This window comes from Lissotriton vulgaris, chromosome 7 (genome assembly GCF_964263255.1).
Source record: "Lissotriton vulgaris chromosome 7, aLisVul1.2, whole genome shotgun sequence".
NCBI classification, from domain to species: Eukaryota; Metazoa; Chordata; class Amphibia; order Caudata; family Salamandridae; genus Lissotriton; species Lissotriton vulgaris.
Window position 1 is genome coordinate 1359525255 of NC_141695.1, and position 14597 is coordinate 1359539851.

The 14597-nt window shown below is 44.8% G+C and overlaps 1 protein-coding gene across 3 annotated transcripts in view; it reads right to left on the reverse strand.

Annotated features, from left to right (window-relative positions):
- The window catches only part of HSD3B7 (hydroxy-delta-5-steroid dehydrogenase, 3 beta- and steroid delta-isomerase 7), a 496942-nt gene that overhangs the window by 94733 nt on the left and 387612 nt on the right, over positions 1 to 14597 (reverse strand). For all 3 annotated transcript variants that reach the window (XM_086932049.1, XM_086932050.1, XM_086932051.1), the window contains exons 3-4: positions 13850 to 14005; positions 3105 to 3213 (exon numbers count right to left, since the gene is read on the reverse strand). In XM_086932049.1, coding sequence (XP_086788175.1) covers positions 3105 to 3213; positions 13850 to 14005 — 265 coding nt within the window. The remainder of the gene's footprint in view (positions 1 to 3104; positions 3214 to 13849; positions 14006 to 14597) is intronic.

Below are 14597 nucleotides of genomic sequence, written 5' to 3' on the forward strand. Positions count from 1 at the left end.
GTATTGCAGCACCAGATCACACACCTTTATATTTCAAATGAGCTTTTAAGAACAATTTCTCCATTATTGAATCCCTCAGTACAACAATCCCCTCTCCAACCTTATCTGGAATTGTGCAATGACCAACATTGGAACAGTGTCTGAAGTGGGGCACATTCCCTGCCCAGAAAATCTTTTTAAACCTTTGCAAGACAGTGCATTATTGTGGTTTACCCCGACCAGGCACTTGACGTTACAAACATTATCGCTCCTATTTGACCCTGTGGTTCTCCTAGCGATCCTGTCTGGCTCACCTGGTCACACCGACCCTCCCAGCTCAACTAATGTACATTTTATACTGTTTTACAGCTCATTTGATGCTGAAATGTCCTCTACAGCATAGAAGACAGTAACTGTATCTCTGCTTCGTACAAAAGTCGAAATTTAACCCAAAAGGAGTAACCAAACTTGGCCCTTTCTCCATACTATTTCACTTGCAAAAGTTATAGAGAGGTTGGTAATGGCCATATACAGATGTTTGATATGGATAATAGTCTGTAATGACTTTCAAACCGGTTTAGGCAGACCAAAGAACCAACTGGTTGTTCTTTGCATCATTCTGGTCTAAAATGCTAAGATATTGTCTGCCGGGTAAAATGCTTGCCTGGCTAAATTACTTCCTGATAGACAAGACCCAAACAGTGCATTTGATCCCTGGAAGCTACAGAAGGATATCCCCCAGATGGCGATGATTTTCTGCCCACTGCCATTTAATATGAACATGCAGTTTTTGAAATGTCTTCTGTGCATTCTAGTAGTTGTCTTTTAGAAGTATGCAGATGATACACTGGACATGTTCATCTTGTCTAGTAAGATAAATATCCACATGATGTTAAGCCAATTAATCAACCTTACTATCAGGAGAAGTGTGATGGTGAAAATCAACTGCCTACTTATAACTGAACACAAAGGTTTTCTTGATTGACACCGAACACCAATACTGGACTTCCATTAATTGACCTACGTCCATGGGAGTTGGCCCGATCCCTATAAACACAGCGGAAAAACTTGGACTTAACACTTGATCATAAATTATTCTTGGAGCCTCAGGTTGGAGGATAGATGTCGGGTTCCTATTGGTAAAGAGGTGGATTCAGTTCTCCTCTTTGTTTGTTGTAACAATATAGATTCTTCGTACAGGATGGTGGCTTGAAATCACTTCCATTGAACCATACTTCGCAGGATGAATCAGATTAGTTAATGAGGAAGAATCTGCACTCGAAATGCAGGTAAAATAAAGATCATTAATCCACATGTGGCATAAAGTGTTTAAATTCTTTTAGGATTTAAGTTTGTGCTCCAGCCAACCCGTGTTGCACTCAGGTTGTATAGCCAATGATCTTTCCCAGGGCTCTAAAGTGGAGTGATAAAGTCATGAAAAAAAACATAAATCCTGAGCACATTATAATTGGGGCATCAGAAGGACTCAAGTTTGGAAAGGATGTTACAATAATGTATCAGTCACTGGAGCGTAATAAAAGGACAGTATTCAGCCATGGATCCACAGGTTGCCTCTGTTCTCAGCTCCACTTTCAGCACTTGAAAATCTTGCACTCTGCCAATTGTTGGCTCAAACCCCAACCCACCCTAATACAATCTAGGATTGACTGCGGGAATAGTAAATCATTCGAATTAGCAGAGCAAATCTTTGACTATCTTCTGTCAAGAGCAGGTCTTCTTTGCAACGTTTGGAGAGACTTCTACGTGCATAGGAATGGCCCCACTAGCCCTAGAATTCGCTACAGATGCCACGATGTAACTGTTCAAGATATAATACCCAAAAGGAATTAAAAAAAGACTGGAGAGCAGAAACATTCAGCTGACCAGATGAATAGAAAGAATGATCAAGCAGAAACTGGAGAAAGCATAACATCCATAGAATACAGGGAGCGAGCAATCAAGGAAGAACACTTGCAATGTAACTGGATGACTTATATAGAGATAAACAAGATGTGATATAATCAGAAGTGACCAGGAAGCAAATAAACAATAATTCAGTCAATAACAATAAACTATATGGCATTTCATTCCAGGTCTTCTAAAAAATAAAGTTGCAGAATTCATTAAGTAAATAAGGAAGAGGGCAAGATGGTGCCCAAAAATGCCAGGATCCCGCCTGTCAGAGCTGAGGAAATGCAAACTGAAGCTGCAAGAAGCCGGGCCATCCAGTGACAGATCATAAGGTAAGAAGAAATCAATACATCTTTAGCTGCTTCAAATTGTGGCTGCAAGACTTCTGAGCACATGGGATCACATTTGTGCAACTTTACAGTGTGCACTAGGTACCCATCTCGAAGGGGGTTCAATTCAAGGATATAAATATTGAACACAACTTTAGTATTGTACACAAGGTCACAGAGCCTCTTCTGTTGCTGTGACCAGAATATGTATTCTTTAACTTTGTCTTTGTGTGTGCAACAGTCCATTCTGAAATGTAGTAAAACCGCCCCAACCCTAGCTTTGCGTTCTCTAGACTCATTTTCAGGTCTATTCACAAGTAGTTGTAATTTTTTTTTTGTATTCGACAAAAAGAAGTCTTAAGTTAATGCACTATATAAATACAACTTTAAATACCATAACATTACAATAACTAGAAAGAAGAACCAAGAATAACTCCAGCAGAGGGGGGATTGAAGTTGGACATTAGAAGCTGAACCTGGAAAATAAGCATTGAGGAGTAGCAGAAATAGAGAACGGGACATGTAAAACAGTCAAAACTAATTGGAAGAAAGGGAGAAACGTCATGAACATCACACAATAAAGGAAAATACCAACATAGGGATGAATAAAGATAAGAAGTGGGAAGAGACACCAATAACGGTAAGTGATGAAGAAACTCTGCCAGAAAACAAGTGCAAGACAAAGGGATATGAACAACAGAGGGAGGGAGTGACAACCATGAAAAAGAAGCAACAGTGAGAGAAGTGCAGGTAAGGCAAGAAGACGTAATAGTAACTGAGGGAGTAACAGAGAAAAGACACAGAAATAAGAGCAAGTGAATGGAAAGAGGCATAAGAGGCAAGAAGGGCTCAACAGTAGGCTAATCTATCTCCTTATGGGCTCACCTGTAGAAGTGGTCCCCTTTCACGTTGGGTCCCACCACCTCCATACTGCTGGTATAGATCAGGTACTGTACCCCATGCTCCACACATGCCTGAATCACGTTCTCTGTTCCTGCAACAAAGCATCATGGAAAGACAGCAGTCAGATCTCAGTAGAAAGCAGAATAAAGATAAGATTTAAGGACCAAAATGTGAAACTCGCTCTCCTTATCTGCATTAAATTTATCAGGGATGCTTCGCAAAGGTCCAGGACAACCCGATACGGATCAGATTTTCAAGGTATCCACGTAAGAACAATATTTACAAAAAATCTTAATGGACTTCGTTTAAATAGGCAATGGTTCAGGAAGTATACATGGATCCAGCCCACCTCATTCTAAATTCGACACAATTGACTCATAAGCTTTGTATAAAAGGGGTAGTGATGGAGGGAGCACAAGTTCAAGAACGCGTTCAGATGTCGGTGAGCAGGTACAAATAAGAGGTACAGTTAGGGGAAGAGCCCAGAAATCACTGCAGTCTGCAGCACTGTGAAACAGTCGAGTTTTCAGTGTACCTCTTTGAACAATTGCACCCCATTTCATGGTTACGGTATGAACCCATTTGTAAATGCATCTACAATCAACTAGTTCCTCTACACCCTTTATAGGCCCCAAAGCATATTACTTGTGTGGAAGGATGTTGTATTTGCTGTGTGGTCCATGTGGGAAACATTTTGCTATGGTGCATGAGTCCTACTTGGCTGCTATGAGTTATTATGCAGGTCCCCTATGAGTGTTTAGGTGCTCCCTAGGGCCTTCCTGATTATAGGCTGCCCTGGTATTATTGTTCCAGTAGGTACAATCTGAGGAAGGTGGTACACTCCAGTCTTCTATGATTAGTGGCAGCAGGATTAAGGTTTTGCAATTAGGACCACATAGAAAGTATTGGCCTATTCTGGGAATTGCACTCAATACAGTTGGTCTTGATGAGGCACATTTATGGCGATTTTAGGCTTGTCCTGCACTGGCACCTTTAGAGGCAGATGAGGCCTGTGCTCCAGCTCTATTTGTCATGCCCTTCCTTGGACCCCACCATCATGGCAGTTGAAAGTGGTAGGGGAGACACAGAACAAAAAAAACACTGCACCTCGATGCACAAATATTTCTCCAACAACCTTTCAATGAAAAGCAGATTTGTTTGTTTTCAAAGATGAAATCAGACTTTGTATGTGTTTGTATATATATATTATAGTTAGGACCATGTTTCCATAGGAAAAGCTTTTTTGGACTTGCCTATATCATGGGATAATTTAACAAATCTTCATGAACTTTTCCCAAAAAGTGTTCCAGTGAATATTGTTGTGCATGGAAAGTTTCCAGAGTATCCGTCAAGAAGAGGCCAAAAAAGGGGGGGTGGGGGATGGGGGTCAAAAAACATTTTTTTCCATGTTAATTATCTATAGGCATTTTGAACATGACTACAGACTGAACCGCTGGACGAAATTATACCAGATCTGCAGAAAGCTAGCTCTTGGTCCAGAAAGAGTGCTTTTTGTTATTTGGTGTAAATCCGTTCAGTAGTTTTGGAGATATTGAAATAAAAACAAATTTGTGTATATATAGCGACAGATCCTACAAGGATCTGACAGTCTCTGTGGCTGAAAACCGATTGGCTGTCAACACTTCAACCAGGAAGTGTTAGCAGCCATCTTGGGACTCAGCTTCAGATAAGTCCCACAAAAAAAGTTTTAAAAAAAGAAAAGGGGACAGTGTAGGAATACCCTGACCCCTAACTGTAGTCCTGGGGTCCACCTGTGGCCCGGGCAGGGACAAAAAGTGCTTTTTATTTTTGCTGTGTAAACACGACGGAGGTGCGAATCTGCAGCAAAAACGTTTTTTAAAAAACAGTGTGGGCTTGCACTTTTGTTTATACCAATGCCCCCAGTGGGACCAAGTCCAGGGGCATGCAGAGTTCATTTAAAAAAAATGGAGGGAGATACATCAGGCCCCCCCCCCCCTCCATGGGCTTCATAATGCACCAGGATCACCAAGTTCCGGGGTTAATGCAGCACATACCCCCCCCCCCCACCCCCCCTGGCCCTGAAGACAACCACCTCCCTGGGTCTTTAATTATAAAAATAGTGCAGGGGACCACACAGACTTCTCCTGGGACCACCACCTCCCTGGGACATATGTGAATTTGTTCCGGGATGCAGCGATGGCCCCCTTTCACCCCACAGACCACCATCTCCCTGGGGATTTTGCGTTTTATAATAAAGGGGGAGCCATGTGGCCCCCGGGTCCTGGGCCAATCTCTGACCCAGGCACCTCCATCTCCCTTAGGCAGCCTGTGCAAATAGGAGAATAGCCAAGCGTCCCATCCTGGAGCCCTGCATGGCTCTGGGGACAGCCGACTCCCAGGGCTGGCTCCTGCTATTTCCGGGGTGCCCAACGTACCTAGTATTTCTTTTACAGGGGGGGACATGTCCCCCTCCCAAGGCCACCCTCGACCCTGGGGACCTCATACCCTTGGGCCCATTCTAATAAACCTGGAGAGGGAGGACACAAATCTCCCTGAACCATTATAGACCATGGGGAGCCCACCATGGAGCTGAAATATGCCAAAAGACGGGTGGCACGCGGCCCCTACCTGAGTCAATTTTGGCCCCGGGGATCCCACTCTCTGGGTACGGCTCACATACTGTGACCCGGGGAGCCCATCCCAGGACCCAGCAGTTTCCCTGCCCGCACCGGCGTGGGCAGAGAAACTTATGTTTGTTCCTGCTCAGTGGGAGTATTTTGAAAACTTCCACCAAATTGGAGCAAACACTAAGGGCCCGATTACAAATTTCAGAGGTGAGATGGTGGGTTGTACCCCACCACCACGCCCCCACAACGCTGAGACTCGCCGCCGCCCACCCACCAGATTGCAAGTTATTTGTAGTCTTGCAGGAGGCATAGCGTTCCCAGGGTGGTGCCTCTTTCGAAGGCCGTAGTGCCTTTGAAAAAAGCTCAGCAATAGGAACACCTCACAAGGTTCCTGCACGGCATATACTGAAAAGTCTATGCCATTTAGGAACAGTTCTGCATGCACATAGGGGGGCACATACTATGTCCCTCTCAGTGCACGCACAAGCGGAGGAGGCACATTGGGCCCTCTAGGGCTGCCTTTGTTTCCTCTCCGCCGGGTTTGGCATCAAAGAGGAACCTGCATGTCACCGTAGAGGTCCCACCAAGCTTATTGAACCTCTTACCACTGCACCACCTCTGGGGAATGGTGGCTCCCTGGTGGCGCTTCCAGGGTGGTCTGACCACCCAACTTGTAATGGGTTTGTCGGATCTCCCGTGCGGCGGTGGCTGGACTGCCACTGCCGCGCCACCACGAGTCTGGCGGTCCGTGGACAGCGAGACTCATAATCAGGTCCTTGGTCTGTTCTCAGTGAGTGGGAGATTTAAAAATGCTCTCGTCTGCTGGGAGTGGACTTTTGATCAGTTTCCCTGCCCACACTGATGAGCCCCCGGGAGGGAGACTATGCAGCCCACCTACCCTCTAAAATAAATACGTCCCTGGGGGGTGGAGTCTTCAGGGCCTAATGAGGCTTGGGGGATGGGCTCATGCAGCCCCCCTCAACTGTAAAACAAAATGCTGCCCAGGCCTTTAAAAAAAATATGGCCCTGGGAAATCGGGTCCCCAGGGTCTAATGAGGCTCTGTGACAAGAGCTATGCGCTCCCTCTCCCCTTTAAAATGAAAGGATGATCCCAGGAGTTGGGTCCATGGGGACGCAGACCAGGCATCATGGCCGAACCCCTGCTGCGCATGGCAAAAGGGCGTGCACCGTGTGGGGTTGGAGAGCTGTGGGCAGTTTGCAGCAGGGCCTGGTTTGTTATGGTTGAGATTTATGTATGGTAATAAAATTTTACCTTGCAGAAAAAAAGTTATTCACTGAAAAAAACAAAGGTCAAAGTAGGAGAACAACCTTTATAACGCAACTTTTAGCACGCAGTGCTATTACAACGCAGACTTTAAAACGAAAACCATTACAACGCATTACACTGGGGGGCGCTCTAGGATAGGGAATAGTTTTAATTTACTATCCAACACCTTCCCTAGTGTCCACGGGGACTGGTGTTGGAATAGTAAATTAAAATATTCACTATCCAGCACCCCCCAGTGTAATGCGTTGTAATGGAATGCGTTTTAAAACATGCGTTGTTACAGCATGCGTGGTAAAAGCATGCGTTGTAATAACGTACATCCGTCAAAGTAACATTACAGTTAGGTGTGATAAAAAGATTTGTTTTTGTTTGAAAAAAAGCAACTAGAAATTCACTTAACCACATGCGTGCAGCGGTTATTTTTGCGCTGTGCGGCTTTTTTCAAAAAGCCGCGTTACATGACGAGCTGAGCTCGTCATGAGCATGCGAGCGGCACAACTCACGTCGAGCTCAGCTCGTCATGAGCACGGAAGGGGTTAAAAAAAGTTATAGTTAGGTGAATATGTCAGTGACAACATGAACGTTTTGAACTAAAAAAAAAACACCATCACCAGTTACAGTTAGAACTAACTATAACTTACACCCCCTTGTGCACTGCTTATGATATCACATATTACATCATCACTCATGACATGGTCTATGACATCACTGATGACATCTGAAATGACATCACTGATGTTCACCTTCTGTAGATCTGTGCATTAGCAAATTTGCCCGGTCTGCACCCTAGAAGCTGCAAACGCAGCTCGTTATATATATGTAGGTCCCTACAGAACTCTATGTGCCCTTAGGGCTGGTGTGATGGCGCACTAGTATTATTTATTGTGTCCCTTATTGCTATAATTCTTAGGACTTTTGTAACTTCTTTTGTAATGTGAAAGGGGTTCTTTCCTTCCCCATCAGGGTGTTTTCTTGTAAACAATATTTAGCACAAGAATCCCTGGTCACAAACATAGCTGTATGAAAAGAGAAATAGTAAAGAAATGCAAGAGAAATAGTAAAGAAATGCAATAATGTATTCACAGAAGACCAGGCACACTATGCTGCAGGCAGCAGGCTAAGCACTACACATTCTGAAAACAAACATTGGCAAAGGCAATATTTCGAGCCGTTGCGAGGGGGACGCCAGACCTGGCTCTGAAGTGCACTCCTCTTCATGCGTGTGTGCAGATGTGATGAGGTACAATTGTGTTACTCACAGTTCAAAGGCTGAAGTGGGATAGCCTATTGCCCCATGCTGCATGCTATGGTGGGCGTAAGGAAAATGTGAATGACCGGTGAGCAAACAAATGGATTAGGAGAGTTTACTGATGTCCACTATGTGTAAGAATATATTGTTGATAAATTCTTCCAAACACATGAGGCCGGAGAGGCAGCAATGTCTATGTCTTGGCCTGACCTACAAAATGAATGGGTGCATGTTGAGAGGCTTGGTGGCAGTGGACTGCAGTAGTGTCTATGTATATATTGGCGGGGAATTTCGCCCTGATGTGAGTGAACCTCCTACCTGGTAAAATGATACACTTTCAACGAAAAAGGGCTGGTAGCACTATCTCTTTGTACTTCGAAATGAATGCCTTCCCTACTAAGTATGTTTAGAGTGCGTAGAAAATTGCAGCAGGTGCACTACCCTACCTGCCTCCTGGCAATCCGCTGTGAAGAAGCTCAACGTTATATTTCTAATCATGAAGGGAAGATGAGGTTCTCAGCCATGCCACGGTACACAGAGCAGGTGACGAAGCCTCCAGTGATGCAACCAGGGATTTATGTTGGATGAAAAAATTGGGGGGGGGGTCTCTCAAATGGGCATGGCTGACGCAGTTATGGGCGCGGCTTAAAAAAACTCAAGCTAAAAATCTGTGTTAAGCATAGTGTGCTGCTTGTATTTAGCTGCTTCTATCATTACATCCAGGTACAAAGTACAACAAGTAACATTGCACCTACAACAAGCCAGAACTATTGGCTTTGCCAATGGTTATCAGTTGCATAAGATAAATAAGCAACAACTATGGCTTCGTTTGATATAATAATGAACATGCTTGTGTTCTGAAATGATGAGACTGAAAGAAGCACAACGAGTTTCTTTCATGTCACCTAAGAGGCAGTGAAGGCTGGTACTGCTGCAGAGGTCAGGTATATTTTTCACCCTGTGGACAGTAATGGAGAGCCGATGGGGACCGGTCTCAGCCCTGCGTTTTAGAACTGCCGGTTCTGAGCACCGCCAGGACCCCGCCCACTTAAAGCCCTGGATGCAACAGGTGCATTCCATCAAGGAAGCGGTTGATGAGAATAAGTAGGAGTCTGGTGGAAGTTTCCAGAGGCCGACGAAGGAAGCATTCTGTGGCTGGACTCCACCAACCCTCCTGTACACTTCATGCGAACAGGAAGCATTGTCGGATCAGGAGAAGCCTCTCACCTGAATGTCAAGGTGAAAAGGGCTCCAGCCCCCTGTGTGACCCCCCAGTCTCATCTCCTGCAGCTGCCGGTTCACACACGGTGTCAGGGATCCTCCTTCTGCTTTTGACACGAGGGAAGCCCAATCAACCAAAGAAAAGTAGAACAATGTCAACTGATTTGGCAGAGGCCTTCATCCATCTGCGTCCCGCTGCTGCTAGAGAAGAGGCTAGTGGAGCGCCAGGGGAGGATAGAGCTGTTTCCACCACACACACTCGGGTAAGAGGCTGCCCATGGTCCCGAATCACTCTCTGTTTTGTGTGGAGCCTTATTGCCTCCTCTGCAGGACAGGAACAGATATTAATTGCAATGGTTGCTCTTGTTGCACCCTTTCTTGACTGCATGAGAGTAAGTATCAGATGTTACCGCCCTGGTTTCAAAGATTGTCCATTAGAACTGTACACCGGGCATTGGCCGTTTTGTAGGATAAGTGATTACATGTGTCATTAGTATGAAAAGTTAGTCAGCAATTTGTGTTGGTGTAGATAACAATCATTGACACTTATTCTAACATTTGAATATTATGATGACTGTACCTGGCGTGTTGATGGTCACAGACATTAATCATAGCATTTTTTCTTATTTACATGTGGAAGGTTTTATTTTACTCCTATTTCTGTAGCGAAATGCAGCCTTTGAAAGAACTCGGCTTATATTGTTTTCCTTAATGTATTGTAAGTGTTTTAATTCATCAATGCAATGGAAATGTTTACTGCTAATGCTGTTGGGGTTGTTTCTAAGCAACATCCTACCTTGTAAACATGCCTTTGTGACCTGATTACTAAAAATGAGTCACCCACATGTGCACAGTAACACCTCAAAGAAAGGTGCTTCTTGTGAGGGTGGGTGGGGGGTTGCGTCTGGGCTGTGGTGAGAATCCACAGTCCCTGTTTCATGCAGAGGATTGACCTCTGAGAATGAGTCATTGGTGGGGGGTGAAGGTGTGGGAACGCCAAGAGGAACCTGAAGACAGAAACAGGCAGAGCTTGATAGGGCATCAAAGACATGCACGAGGTCACGTCTCGACTCTGTACTATACAATATATAGGGCAGTGTCTGAAACGTTATGTTTTACCAGTAATTTATGAATCAATGTAAACCTACAGTAATGCGTTTACTGTGTTTACAGTATTTTCCAAACGTTTAACGATTACCATTGGTCGATGGGCCCATGCTGTATGGATAGACACATGATTGAGATGTGTATGTTTTTGTGTATGAGTGAGGGATGGTTTATGGATGGATGGGTTTGCAGACGATTTGTTCTTATAATATTGCACTGATTCGGAAGGTGGACATAGTATGACATCACAGAATGTTATAGTGTGTGGCATCTGCGTCGCGCACACTTTGTAGCTAGCACAGCATCGCTTATCTGTGGATCCCCTGGATGTGGAAGGTGTGGGTAGCGGCATATGGAGCTCATCCCGCTTAGTGCTGCCACGGATGTCTCTAGAAACCATGTACCTTTAAAAATACCTGCATGGCCTGATAACTACAACCTGCTTGTGCAAAACTTTACTTAAGAAAACCACAAAGGACCCTGAAGATCCAAACAGGTACAAGCCAGTCTGGAACATCTGGTTGCCTCATAGAACATGAACCCCACCCAAACTACAGGAATCCCATGAAACCCATAGTCACTCACGGCCACGCCATGGTAACGCCGTCCAGAGAAGTCGTGACCCCCCATTTGGAATGACCTCTAGAAGCAGCATGCTCTCACAGTCCTTGATCTTTCAGACTGTGCACCACCCCACCCTGACTGACAACAAATGGGAGTTGTGCTCTAGACAGGCTGCCTCGAAATACGATCGCCACACGGCTTCATTTGAGTCGATTGTTGGTGGTGGGGACCATTTTCGAGGGTCAGCACTTATTTTCCCTCACACCAAAAGTAGAAGAGGGAAACTCGCACATAGGGAACAGAAGGAGGACGAGAAACTCGGAAAAACGGTGACAAAGAAAGTAAGCAAGCAAGAGCCTGCAAGAGTGAGTTAAAGGGCAGGCAGTGCCTGGTAGGGGATTAAAGAGGCATGAGGTGTAATCCAAACTATGCAGTCTTGGTGTTCTGCATGCCAACACGTAATAGCGCCAGCCGCAGGCTTCTGAGCAGCAATTTGGACACCTGCCCTCGTTCTTTTACAAATTAGGCATTGTCTTGCCATCAGGAGTTCCCAACACAGCTCTACAATGACATCCTTCCTCTTCAAGCATGATCTATTCGACCTCCATCCACTGTTTCATCATTCCAACCCACGTACTACAACTGCACAGCGACACACACAGCTTCCTTAAAATGAGCAAAGCCTCCCGAGAGGACACATCCTCAATAAACCAAGACTTTTCGCAGTCAAACATTGGATGTTCAACAATCATCTCAAGCTCAATCTTTTGCAACACTGCTCAGTCTTTTGTAAACCACTCTATACTGATAGATTGCTGACATCCCTTGGGAGTCAGAAGCATGGTATAGGCCATATATCATCCTTACTCTAACAAAGAGGACAAATAGTCTGTTTAACCCATTCAGCTTCGCAGCACAGTTGTAGTTTAGCAGGGCCGCACAGTTCCTTACTCTATTACTCCTTCACAAAAAATGCAAACATCACTCCACTTCCACCCATCATCTGATCCTTCCATCTCCCTGTGTACAACTGCCAGATGACTTTCAAGTCGCCCCTGAGGTCAACACAAAGTCCCTCACTTACAGTTACCCTATAGTGCACGCCTGCATAGAATTATATATTACATGTTCCGTGACCATTATATACTCAAGTCAGACAAGAAAAAATACTCCTTCATTGCAACAAACTGCTTCCCACCATCATCTACCGTGGTAAGCCGCCCAATGTGCCAGCACAAATTAATAAAACAGTTAAATACATTGGCATCTTCGTGGGATCAGATTTGTCGCATATTTAAAAGCCAGCTCATGGTTAGGTCTTCCTGCTACCTCAAAATGATCTGGCAAATCTCTCCATTTCTTTAGTTCGGAGAGCCCTGGCAAAAATCACCTTTGTCCTTTCGTGCTGAAAATCTGTCAAGCGACTATGCCTTTACTTTCCAACATGCCTACAGCAGGAGAAGAGTGGCTCAATGGTTAGAGCGGCAGACCCTGATGCAGAGGTCTAGCCCGGGACCAGGGTTCAATTCCCCACCTCGGTGGGTCTTGGGCTCAAAATTCCCCGGACCTGATAATTCTCGCCTCGGTGCCTATTCCAATCATGGAGTCCCACCCCGTAACTCTGGGCAATAGCTTGCTTAATCTCCACAACGGCCCCCACAATGCTAAGGATGCCTGGCCTCCACCTTGGGGGTGCCCAGGAGTGGACGCCTCACAGGGAAAGCCAGGATGGGTTCCACTGCGGTATTCGTACAAGCGCCTTGAGACCCTTGCAAGTGAGTAGTGCGCTATACAAGTATCAATTTACAGCAACAGCCCAATATAATTTTTACATATATCCTAGGACTGCATAAGTATTAGAATTAATCCCTGTGAACGATTGATCTTGACCGGACATTTGCCTACTTATACATGCCCATTTAGGAAGATGTACTATTATGTAGGTATTATGCCTTCACAAAGCATGTCCTGCATACAGAATGCTGTTGCAGACTGTTTCCTCGTCTACAATAGACCCTCATTCAACATAACTTTCCAAAATACATTTCCATATATAGCTCCTCTTTGAAAAACACTCTCTCTATACAACGTATTTATTCTGTATTTGCAGCCCTTCACAGAACACTTCTCTATAAACTATTCACTCTTGAAATACTCACTGTATACAGTGGCCCCGTAAGAGTCTTCCCAATATAGCATGTGGAGCTGCCGAAAGCATTCTGGCATGTGGACGTTGATGCAACCTTCCGCCACGCCTCAAATGTTCTGTATGTCTTATGTTATAAAATATTTGAATCAGTTTTCACATGGCTAGTTGGGGGTAGGAGTACGGCCATGTTTGCAGTGAAGTTAGATGTGTGAGTGACAATGTAGATGGTGCTGGCCACATGAATGATGATGATGGCGGGTAATCGGATGACGTTGCACAGCTAGTTGTGTGGATGATTATGTCAGCCATATTGGTTACGTTATTGAAAATGCTGGCAATACCAGAGTAAATATGATGATGTTGTGGACGCATCTTCTCGTTTGAAGACATTAACAACGCTGACTGTGTGTATGACCACGTCTTTGATAACACTGCATGTGACAATGTTGACAAATGTGTTTATATGACTACGTAGCTGCCTTTGGGCCTGTATTACACAAACACACACTTCGGTCGCAAAACCTCACCCCAGTGCCTTACCTTTGACATTTACTTCTTTCATTTTGTCCGGTGAAACCTTCCCCCATACGTCAACGATGCTGGCTGAGTGAATGACGACGTCCACACCTTCAACGGCTGCCATGACCTCAGTCAGGTTAGCTATGTTTCCTTGTCTCAGCGTCACCTTCACGTCCTCTGTGAAAAAAAAGGTCTGTTTAACTATGGCATGTTGTGTTTTTTTGGGGGGGTGAATCGGGTAAACTCCCAACTTAAGGTTCATTGGCAAATTTAACAATCACAAGACAAACAAGGCTGGTCCCACAATATTTTTTCCTCCTGACTAAGGGTGGGTGTAGTTGGCGGAGTCCGTGAATTACGCACATTCTCTCCATCTGACTCCCAATTAATAAAACAGAGACCTCTTATACTTTTGGTAAACTGACAAGTATCTGGTCTTTACATGCTAAAATGCATAAAGTAATTTCACAAAAGTCAAAATTAAAATATAGCAAGCAGTGAGAGAGGTGATGATTTTGGGATCCTCCCTAACCTAGGGAGAGAACCAAGCAGATGCCTTGAAAACAAAGAGCACATCTTGCTGAATGATTCCGTGGTGGTCCCATCCTCTGAGGACCACCCCAAGCACAGTTATGGGAAAAAATACAATCCCAACCAAAGGCCCTGCAAAGCATTATGGGACTAGATTAGCAGTGGAAATGTGGGAATGTGATGCATTACTATTTTGACAGTGGTTAAACCAACCAGCAAGTAACAACCGCATGAACAC